At 37.2% G+C, this 12,366-nt stretch overlaps 1 protein-coding gene across 2 annotated transcripts in view; it reads left to right on the forward strand.

The window, feature by feature from the left end:
• LOC150083608 (NPC intracellular cholesterol transporter 1-like) overlaps nt 1-12,366 on the forward strand; it is a 339,105-nt gene that overhangs the window by 198,859 nt on the left and 127,880 nt on the right. For both annotated transcript variants that reach the window (XM_090378086.1, XM_090378087.1), the window contains exon 14: nt 5,932-6,072. In XM_090378086.1, coding sequence (XP_090234212.1) covers nt 5,932-6,072 — 141 coding nt within the window. The remainder of the gene's footprint in view (nt 1-5,931; nt 6,073-12,366) is intronic.

The raw sequence follows: 12,366 nt of genomic DNA on the forward strand, positions 1-12,366 counted from the left end.
TGTTTACAAGAAATGGCAGTTGAATGCGGAATCACCCCAACTGAACGCAACACGATAGGAATGAAGAAAAGATTCTGAAAATGTATTTGTTTTTTATATCAGTGAAGGGGAAACATATTTCACATAATAATGTAAAAACCCACACAATTCCGGCTATCGGAATTATCGCAAATGCAATTAGATCGAGTTTACTACCAGTTTATAACAGATTCCACTCAGAAATGCAACTGGAAATTGTTTTTATTGTTTTATGGTAGTAACCCCCAGAAATGTGCTTTAGTAAAATGTGAGCTAGTGAGGTGTTAATAGTGTGTGTCTGCCTTTACAGTGTTGTTTATTCAGTTGCTATATGCGTGCAGCTTTTGTTTATGTGTATCAAGCGTGCTTCCTCATTTTGTAATTGTGCTTTATTCCCTAAAAATGAGTAAAATACTTTAAAGGTGTGAAAAGGAAGCATCCTGGTGAAGACACTACAGATTCAGAGAGAAAAAGAAAAGCAATATCGAAAGACAGAGGCAGACTGGGTCAAAAATTCTTATCTGGGAAAATTTGTAGCGGCCTCATACTAGCTTTTATGGCCAAAATCGCACCAGCCCACCAGAGTTTCCCCCGGTAAGGCTTATGGCCAGCCTGCTCTGTCGATAGAGAAAAAATATGAAATTGTGAAACACTTTGAGCGAAATGAAAGAGCATGTAATATTGCACGTGCTACAGGCCTAAATGAGGCAACGCTGAGAATTAGAAATAATGCAGAGAAAATAAAAACAACTTTCATAGCAGGAATGAAAAAAATTGGTTGTTATTTTGAAAGGACATATTGATTAGCAAATAAAATTAGAACAAAGAAAAGTTTGAACATTTAATGTAATTTTCTAATACAATATATTATAATGTAATTCAGAATAATTTAATTAATTCAAAAGGTGGCAGACAGATTAATGACCTGTCTCTTACAAAGTTTCTCGCCAACCGGGCTAACCATGTGGGTAAAGTGCCTACCTAGCAACCCAAAGGTTGCGGGTTCAAATCCCGCCTTGGGCTTGGATCAAAGTACTGCAAAAACCTTGGGAGGTGCATTATGGCCAAAGAAGCTGATGCGCCAATAACTACTACCAAAAAAAAAAAAAAAAAAAAACCAAAGTTTCTTTATCTCATAGATCTTGTTATTACTGACAACTGATGTCACGCACAAGAATACAAAAATGTCCAACTTCAAATTCACAGAACCAATCTTGCTTCTTCCTCATTTATCCCATCAGCTTCTATTTTCTAGAATAGCCTTCCTTCACATGTATTCCCTGAAGATTACAATCTACAGAAATTCAGGTCTAATGCCAACAAGTATCTTCAGTCTTCTCAACCTTTAACCCATACATGGTACTGAGCACTAGAGATCAACCCCTTTTGTATTTGGGGGTTTCCATTTAAAAAAAATAAATAAATAAATATTTTTGCATTTTATAATGTTACTAGTCATTCTGAATTTTAGTATATAATTAATACTTTTTATTCAATCCTTCTGGCTGTAGCTGAGTAGTCCAGTTCAAGCCCATGTAACTACTTAATGTGTATTTTCTTTGTCTTGTGAACTGTGACCTTACGTGGTCATACCAGAGTACAGACAGAAAATTTATGGTTGGCTTAGCTGAGTAGTCAAATGAAAGGGTATGTTAGTAAGTGCATTTGAGTACACCATAAATCAAGCCCACAGTGACTGCCAAATATAGTGTTGGTTTTATATTTTCTCATTTTGTGAACTTCTGTGTCACATTATGTCCATCCTGGAGTATAAACAGAAATTTATTTATAAGGGGCTATTCTGCATTATGCTTTCATAAGTTCATATACCATTTATTACCTGTTGCAACTTTAGTAATATACACGGGAGATTTTTTTTTTATTAGATTTGATAAACATGATTACATAATGCACAAGCAGTATGGCATAGTCTCGCAGACTGCTATAGTTTTCTATGCAATTACAAGGCTAAGTAAAGAATAAATGCACCAAATTAGCTTGCAGACATTGTTAAAAAATGTTTTGGTGCAGTAGAAATATATTTTAAACTATATGAAATGTCAATGAATAACTTTAATGGGGAAACTATTTAATTATTCTTTTTTATTTTGTTTTGTGAAAAGTGTTACATAAATGTTTCACCTCTATAACACACTCCTACTCTCTATTTTGCTTTCCCAATGCTTATGTCACATCACACTGACTCAGCACTGCACTGTCCACCCATGTCCTTTTTTTTTTTTTTTTTTTTTGGTAGTTGTTGGCACATTGACTTCTGTGGCCATAGTGCACCTCCCAAGGTTTTTGCAGTACTTTGATCCAAGCCCGAGGCGGGATTCGAACCTGCGACCCATGTCCTCTGGCTGCACTTCCTTAGATGTTGTGTTTCTTAACTAATAGCATAACCCCCTCCTCCCTTTCTATCCTTTCTGTACACGTTGTACTCCCCAAATTCCAATTCTGCATTCCTTATATCTGTTCGACACCACATCTCTGATATCCCAATAATATCTGCTTTTGATGTTTTTACTAGCACCTCAAATTCATCAAATTTATTTACTACACTCCTAGCACATTGGTGTACACGCAAGTATACATGCACCTGTTATTTTTATTTACCCTTACACAGCCCATGTATTTACTTGTTCCGCGATGACTCCCAGCAGTCTCTGAAATCCCTGGCACCTTGTTTTCCAGGCTGCTGCTCATTCCAATAGAAGCAGTGCAAGAATCACTTTCATCTCTGTCAGAGGCTATTGTTAATCTATTAGTCCGTGTATCCCCCCCCCAAGCTAGCAGTTTTCCGACTCAACTAACACTGCCTCAATAGCATCAGCAAATATTCTTGCACTCTTTCTATTTAAGTGTACCCCATCCCTGTGGAAGCAGTCTCTTCTGTTAACGGGCACAAACCAGGCTGGGAAAAATTCTACCCCATGAGCCTTGCACGATCTCTCCAGGGCCGAATTGATTGACAAGGCTCTTATCATATACTCCCTCCTATTGTGTCTGGTCAGAATTGCAGACACTTTCAAATTCAACCCCAACTCACAGCTTTTTTTAACTGACAATAGAGTCACCAACAACAAATAGTTCCTGTGGGAACAGCGCATTCTGCCTTGCTGATTGCCACTGTGTTACCTGGTGTTTAAGTGCAGACTCTGGCAGTGATGTGGACAGCTGAGGGCTTGATGGTCCTCCCAATTTAAGTCCTTCGAGGGCTTCTACCCTGTTCTTCAAGCTTTTATAAAGGCCCATAACAACACTTAAATCGAGCACACACACACACACACACACAAAGACATTCCCCTTGGCAATATCATGTCCCCTTCCTGATAGTCCACAAACATCAAACAAGAAATACATTTCAAAAGGCTGTGATTCAGAGGGCAACCCACCCCCCCTTCAGTTCTTCCCTGAGACACAGCACTCCAACTATCTTGATCCTTTTGCTTTGCTGCTCTGGTCTGAGACATGATTTTGATTCAATTTCAATACAATTAAATTATAAATTTAATACAATTAAAAATATTAAACTAAACTTCTATCCCAATGCAGTAATAACACTATATATATTTCAGTATCGAGTTTTATCTCATTTCGAGTTACGTTATATTAATTTCGTATCTCCTATCAAGTTTTAGTTATATGTACTAAGTTATAATGTTACATTTGTAAAATCTAAGTGGTTATGTGTATTAAGTTAAAATTTTACGTTTGCAAAATCTAAGTAATTATAATAGATAATAAATTAACTATCTATTTCCACCCACATGGTTCGAACTCTCACGCTAGCTGTCATATGTTATGTCTATGTGACAAGTTAAATTATTAAAACACGTAAGCAGTGCTATAATTTATAGTTTATAATCCTCTGTTGATACAAAAACAATGGCGACAGATTCAAATGCTACTGTTGATACAATGTCGGCAGAATTAGCTCTAGTTTTCTATGCAATTACAAGACTGAGTAAAGAATAAATGCACCAAATTAATCAAAAAATCACAAAAAATACTATACTAATAAATTTAAATCAAAAAGTCAAATAATATATTGGGCTCAGCTGGGATTTGAACCCAGGACATCTCACACCTGAAGCGAGAATCATACCACTACACCACTGAGACATAAATATATGTTGACTTTTGAAGGTCCAAACATTTCCTCTAACATTATCAGTCTGCTTATACTTTTAATTCAGATACATATAATGAGATGGTATATACCATATATTTTGTCATGGTATATACAAAAAATCATCTAAAATTCTAATGCTAACTTTTTCATCCATCCAGCCTTTCTCATGAATGTGAACCCCTGGTGGAAACTTTTTTTTGGTATCCTTTGTCTTATGAAATAATCATCAATTTTAAACAACAGTACTGTTTATGTAGACAAGGGATCAAAATACAAGGGTACAATAATACATGGATTTCAGTTGACAGTGATTGTAGCCCATGTGACTGACAAATACAGGGTTGTATTCTCTTGTCTTGTAATTGACTCTGTCCTAGGAGTATGAATAGAATTTATTTTAGATGGGCAGCCATGACAATTAGTCAATTGCAAGAGTACAGTAGTACACGCATTTGAGTTGACCATGCATTTGAGTTTAATTGACCACGTTCAATTAAAATAAATATTCAAATGTTCCTTGTATTCCATCTTGTAAGTTACTCTGACTCTGTTTAAGCCGTTATGGAATATAAACAGAATTTATTTTTTATTTAATTTTAAAAAATAAACTTTTGAGACTGTCAACTTTATAGAAAACAGTTTCATATTGAGACATTGTTCATAGAGAACAGGCAATAAGGAATAGCTGGGTTGCATAATCAAAGCCTCCCATTTACACATATAACATTGATTACTGCACTGTCGACTCTTCATCTGTGCCTGTCGGTTTTAGTTTCTTCATCTACATAAAGAGCACTGTATATGCTTCCTTCTTTAGTTTATTGTCCAGTGTAATAAAATGTCACATTGGAAACTTTTAAAAAGAAAAAGCTGAAATACATTAGTTGAATTAAAAGAATTAAAGTGGGTATGAGGTTCTTAATGTAGTGGTACTCTAATACCAATAGTGGTACAAAAAAAAAAAGACTAAAAAATGTAGACTTATACAGCAAATATATGATTAAGCACAAAATTTCATGGCAAAAAAATAGAGGTCGGCTTATACACCAAAATATACAGTAATAATAGTAAAAATATATATATATATATTATGAACTAGGCAGTTGGGAAAATCTTCAAGAACTTAACCTGATTACAAATCAGGCATCACTATGCTGAATTTATTTTGAAACAGTAGATACCATGATTAGTGAAGCCCTACTGTCTATCTGTTATCAGAAATATAAGTATTGTATGGATTATCTTAAAATAAAACATGAGACTGCATGGAAATTCATTAGAACAATTTTAATGGAGAAAGAAGGTTACAAAAGATCTTTATGGAAATTTTACCTAATGTTTTGTTAGCTACTTTGATTCCTTCTAAAGTTGTTGTGTTATGATGGGGAGTATGACTACAATGTGTTATCAAAGTTAGAAACAAAATTAGTTATCAATACATTACAGTTTTATGTTTCTGATTTTGATAATGCAATGTAAACATATGTCCCCTTATTATATTACAGGCTCTCTTCCTCAAAACTCCTCAAGATCTTTTGTAATTTCCTCCTTTCCTATCAAAATTATTATAAAGAATTTCTGTGCATTCTTATGTTATTTTAAAATATTTGTCCTCCTGAATAAAAAATATGCCCTTCACACATTATATATTCAATGTATGAATTAAATGTATATCGATGGACACCCTAGACATCATGTCAACCTGTACTTATATATTGAATAGTGAAAAAATTTTTTAAAAAGCATTCGTTAATCACTCCATACGTATTTTTTAGGATGGCAGATTTGATATTGTATGCTGTTTGAGAAGTAAAAAAGCAGTTGAAGCTCAGCTCTATCCAAAGGGATGGTTATATCATTCTTTTGAAAATCACTATGCTGTATTTCTTTTGAAAGCTCCTGTGAAAGTTTTTGTGGTAAGTCTTTAATTGGGGGGAGGGATATATATATATATATATATATATTATGTTACATGTATTACTATTAGTGAAGAGTAGTGAATAACTAGCATCCTTTGCCAAAAATTTCTCATAATCTGCCTTTTGTCTGCCTAATCTCCTTTGTGACTTGATTATAAGACATTCTGATTTACTGGCCCACTATTTCTCTGTACAATTGTTCATTGTACTCATTCGAGTCATTAGGCCTATAACACACTCCTACTCTCAATTTTGATCTCCCAATGCTTATGTCACACTAAACTGACTCGAAACTGCACAGTCCAGCGATGTCGACTGGCTTCACTTTCTTGGATTTTACGTGTTTCTTAACTAATAGCATAACCCCTCCTCCCTTCCTGTCCTGTCTATCCTTCCTGTGCATATTGTACTCCCCAAATTTCAGTTCTGCATTCCTTATATCTGTGTGACACCACGTCTCTGATATCCCAACAATATCTGCTTTTGATGTTTTGAGCAATACCTCAAATTCATCAAATTTATTTACCAAACTCCTAGCATTGGTGTATACGCAAGTATACATGCACCTGTTCCTATTCTTAGCTACCTTAACACAACCCATGTGTTTACTTGTACAGCAATGACTCCCAGCAGTCTCTGAAATATCCTGCATCTTATTTTCCAGGCTGCTGCTCATTCCAATAGAAGCAGTGCAAGAATCACTTTCACCTCTGCCAGTGGCTACTGTTAATCTGTTAGTCCTTGTATCCCCCCCCAAGCTAGCAGTTTTCCAACCCACCTAACACTGCCTCGATAGCATCAGCAAATATTCTTGCACCCTTTCTGTTTAAGTGTATCCCATACCTGTAGAAGCAGTCTCTCCTGTTAACAAGTACAGACCAGGCTGAAAAAAATTCTACCCCTTGAGCTTTGCACAATCTTTCCAGTGCCGAATTGATTGAGAAGGCGCTCATCATATACTCCTTCCAATCGTGTCTGGGCAGAATTGCAGACACTTTCAAATTCAACCCTAATTCACGGCTTTTTTCAACAGTGACCTGTACTTGTTAAGTAATTCCACTGGTCTCTTACTCTTATTATCATTAGTGCCAATGTGTACAACAATATCACCTTTTGTGCCCTTAAAAGATGATATCCGCTCTACAACGTCATCATCCTTTGCCCCTGGCAGACATACCCTGGTCCTGTTCCACGTATCCTTTTTACATACCATGTTCCCTGTTTCCCTGACAATAGAGTCACAGTTCTAGCAGGGATAAGGAGGTGCTTATCCCCTTGTATAAGGCGATGGTCAGGCCACATCTTGAGTACTGTATACAGGTCTGGAGGCCTCATTTTAAGAAGGATGTAGAGCTGTTGGAACGAGCACAGAAACGGGCAACAAGATTAGTGAATGGAACAAAGGGTTGCTCTTACGAAGAAAGACTTAAGTTTTGCAGATTACAGTGTCTGGAGACTAGGCACCTGCGAGGTGATCTGATTGAGGGGTATAAAGCCTTGAATGGTTTGAGCATGCTCAATGCTGATGAGATTATTCCTCTTTCTCAGAATAATCACCTTGAGAGGGCATAAATTGAAATTGAGGAAAGACAGATGTAGGATAGATGTGCAGAAGTTTGCCTTTAGCCAGCTGGTGATTAATTGCTGGAACAAACTTCCATCTGTCGTTGTGGAAGTTGATAGGTTAAATAAAATTAAGGAGGAACTGGACAAACATTTAGAGGGAATGGTCGTGTAAATTTTTTTTTTTTGGCTGATGCTGCATAAGCTCATACACTTGCTTTCTTACATCACATGCCACTATTACTACTACTACTTCCAGAAATATGCTTTAGAAAAATATCACAAAGGCGATAACAACTAGCGAGTCAACAGCAGGGATTCACAAAAAGAAATGGAAATGCTGAAAATTACATCTAACATAATAGCAAGGTTTTTCCCAGCACAAAAAAACTCAAAAATACCTTGTTCTGTGAGGTTTCCAGCACCCTGTTAGAGCGACACCTTGTTCTAGAAGTACCATGTTATATAGGGTTGCCTGTATTTTAAATTTATTGTCTTGTTATTTAATGAGTTAATAAAGAAGCACATATATTACTATATAACAAATTTGTTTTTTTAATATTTTGATAAGTGTGTTTCGATATAATTGATTTCCTTTGTAATCCTATCTATTTTATTTTATGCATTTAAAAACATTCTGAGAAGAGGTCCATAGGCTTCACCAGACTGCCAAAGGGGTCCATGGCACAAAAAAAGTTAAGAACCCCCTGCTCTAAACAGTGATCAATTTTCAATCATTTGCTCATTTTAAACACAGATAAATCCAACTCTTGAGCAACAATCTACCTGGAAGTTTAACGAGGCAAACTGGGATAGCTATTCCATCCATATACAGTTAGACAGTTCAACAACAACCCATTTGATGTAATGATTTACATTACCAGTCGGACTAACTGCAGCTAAAGATTCCAATCCAAAATCATGATCTCACAAATGCTCCCACCAAAACATCTGGTGGAATACAGATTGCTGTGTTTGGAGAAAAACTGCTTGGAACAACTTCCACAAGTTTCCTACCACCAGTAATCTAATTGAATATAAAAGACTTAATGCCAAAGCAAGGCAGATTAGGTGGAAAGCCAAACGTGACTCCTGGATTGCATTTGCCTCAACTATCACCAAAGACACTGACCCATGGTTCATCTGGAGAAGAATTCAAGTGCTAAATGGAAAATTCTTTTGAACACCTTCTCAAATACCCCATTGGAATGGGAAAGATCTGTCTGCATCTAAAGAAATCAGTGCATTAGCAGAATCATTCTCTGCAATATCTGCTTCTGCCTCCACCTTCTACTTCACTTCTTTCAATGCATCAAGGCACACAGAATGCCACAAAATTAACTTCTCCACACGTCTTTCACTACCATACAATCAACTATTTACTTTTAACAAAACTTAAGGAATCTTTAAATAAATCTTATGGTAGTGCTGCTGGCCCAGATGGCATTCATTACATTGTGCTAAAACAATTACTTGAAGAGAACTTATGTTGTACTCTACTGATTTTCTATAATCAGATCTTTTCAGGAAATGTTATCTTCTTTCCCTACTAAAACAAAGATCTTCCTTGGTTCAAAATTATATACCAATATCTCTTACAAGCTGCATGGGAAAATTTTTTGAGAGAATGGTACATACGAAGCTTACATGGATCTTAGAATTAGAGAATCTTTTATCAGATCATCCATATGGCTTTCGTAAGAACAGATCTCTCGACATATTCATCAAAGCTGAATCTAATATTCATAATGCCTTCGTCGTAAAACATCTAGTCATTGTCAGCTTGGATATCAAAAAGGCATTTGACACTACCTGGCGATGCATTATTATGGACATTTACTGTCTAGGGATAAGGGATCATTTTCCGAGTTAATTCAGAATTTTCTACATCTATACTCAGTGCAACCTTATTCACAATTTGAGTCAACAGCGTGACACAAGACATCCCAAGACTGTTGAAGCTTATGTGTATGCAGCTGACTTCACCATCTCTTGCCAATTGCAAAGCATGAATATCATTGAGTATCAACTTCAACTTGCCCACAAACAAAATTGAATCCTGAACCTTATGCAATGAATATCAACTAATAGAACAGAAATCTACCACCACTCACTTTTGTAAGTGACGCACTCTCCACCCTGATCCTGAACTGGAGCTAAACAATAGTCCAACACAGCTAGTTAATAGCATCAGATTTCTGGGCCTGATATTAAGTAGCAAGCTAAATTAGCTAAACTATTTCCAAGCTCATGTCACTCATATACAAACTAATTATCTAAAAGAGCTGAACATACTTTGGTTGTTCTCGCCCGTGTCATGAGGAGCTGATTGGTACATCTTACTACACCTTTACAAGTCTCTAATTTGTTTGTGCTTAGATTATGGTTCTCCAGTATACGACTCAGCTAGGAGAAGCATATTAGAAAGGCTGAATGTTATATAGCACAGTGCTCTGACGACAGCCCTGGGAACTTTCAGGAATTCTCCAGTCCAAAGCCTCTATGTTATTCATGATCTCTCATTACACCTTCGAAGAAAAACATTGCTGCCTCACTATGCTGCAAAGATCCAGAGTCTCCCATCACATCCTAGTTTTGAGTACCTGTGTATAATACCTATTGGGATTCCTTTCATGGTAGTAAGCTAAATGAAAATCAACCTGCAGCACTCAGATGTAGAGAAATTCTTTAGACTTGGAATAGTGGACATAGTGTTATTGTTATGCAGTTCTTGTGGTTTCCCACAAATCCACGTGAAGTACTCTGTGATGCTGCACAATATTGCGAAGCCAGTTGATGTAGGTAGTGTGAGTAGTGTGTTGTTCTTCATTACTGGGAGGCTTGATCACCAGGAAGGAGCCTCCTAGCATCCATCCACTGGCACGAGCTTGGCCAGGAAGTAGAAAGACATCTGATGGGTCGTCCACACTCCTGCAGGAATAAGATAGCAGAAAGAAGCCAAGGAAAGAGCAGAGGAGAGACAGGAAGTAAGGCATCTCCCCAGGTGAAAAGTAGCAAGAAAAGTGCTAGGTGCAGTTGGGACAGGACTGTGGGTAGGGAGAAGAGAACAGGTAAAGTTAAAATTAAAGTCAGTGATCACCACAATGGCTGTTATCCCACCAGGGAATAAGAGTCCCCATTCAGCCAGACGAGGTAGAAGAAAGTTCTCGAAATGGAGTTCTTGCAGGAACTCCATTTGATTCGGTTGGATGCTTGGGAACAGGTGTTGGAAAGTACCCCGCCTAACAAAGCGGTTCGGCCAGCAGTTGAGCCAGAGGCACATAGTCCTACATTGGTGGAAGAGTCACCGTCCACAAAGGTCTTTGGTATTGAATTGTTCCTGGAGACTGAAATCCTGCCCAGAGGAGGATTCTGTGCCAGCAAGAGAGCCAAGATGCTAAGCAGGCTGCTTTTGTTCTTCTTATTACTGACAAATTTCAGGTCACCCTCAATGTTGTGTAGTCTGATTAGTATTCGGCTGGACAGGAATTGGTCCAATAAGGAAAACCTGTTGGAGTTGACAAAGCACAGATGTCACTCATAATGCAGCTTCCGCATAGATTTTGCTAGGAATCGGTCTGATCACCACCTTTGTGGTGAAGACAAGTTTTTTTCTTTCAGCCAAAGATGGTAGTAGTCTTATCTTTAGCACATCTACCATTTGAGTTTTTCGCTGGGCATGAGGTTTTTGTTGTTGGTATGATGTTAATGACACAAGGGCTACTGAGGCCAAATTGCATCTTTTCATAGTTTATTTAATATATAATATATTATAGCTATTGAATTATGCTGATGTGTATAGGCCAATACACTTAAAGTATATTAAGAGTTCTATGCTGGAATGATTTCTGAGGAAGTGAGATAAAATCTGAGCTTCATTCAGTCTGCAGAATTACTGGAATGTGCTAGAGCAGATGGAGGATTAAAGAGGACAGTCTACCAAAAAATGACAGACTGTGAGTTGAGTGTGACAGGATGTGCACTGGGGTGGTGGATTTTCTCTCAATAATAAAAACAGGTGCATAAGCCAAGTTTGCTCACTTCTTCTTGCCTGTTTTGTCTGAATTCAGAGAGTTTGGATCTTGTTTTATCTGGTAGAGTTTATTGTTGGTATTACTTTTCCAGATTAGCCATTTTAAGTTATTGTAATATTCCTTGTGAATTATAGGCTTGTAATCCATATAAGGAACCTGAAGTTGTGAGAATGTAGGAAGAGGTTGTTTAGTGGCAAGATCAGCACGCTCATTTTTCAATTCCGGAATGCCCCAGGATCCAGCAAAATGTTTCTAATTGATTGGACTCGCTGCAGGAGAGTAACTAGTAGTAAATGGTTTTCAGTATAGGATGAGAGGAAGAGAAATTTTCCTTTGTGGCAGAGACTGCACTGAGAGAGTCAGTATAGATTAGAGCGCATGAAATGGAAAGTTCAGAAATCTGTTAGGTGCTAGCTTTATGTCATATAGTTCGGCACTGAAGATACTGCATTCAGCTGGTAATGAATACTGCAACTGTGAATAAAGGAAAAACTGCTGCAACACATACTGCGTTGTCAGTTTTCAATCCGCCTATGTATACTAATAGGCATTGGAGTTGAGGGTGCATGAGCTGCATGTAATTTTCTGATACTGGAGGAAGATGAACCATTCTTCCCCCAGCAGAAGTGGTCGTCATGAGAGGCAGGAGCATGAAACCATAGGCACCTACAACTAGGCAAGTTTGGCCTAGTTG

This window comes from Mastigoproctus giganteus, chromosome 7 (assembly GCF_048544385.1).
Source record: "Mastigoproctus giganteus isolate SK-2022 chromosome 7, ASM4854438v1, whole genome shotgun sequence".
NCBI lineage: Eukaryota > Metazoa > Arthropoda > Arachnida > Uropygi > Thelyphonidae > Mastigoproctus > Mastigoproctus giganteus.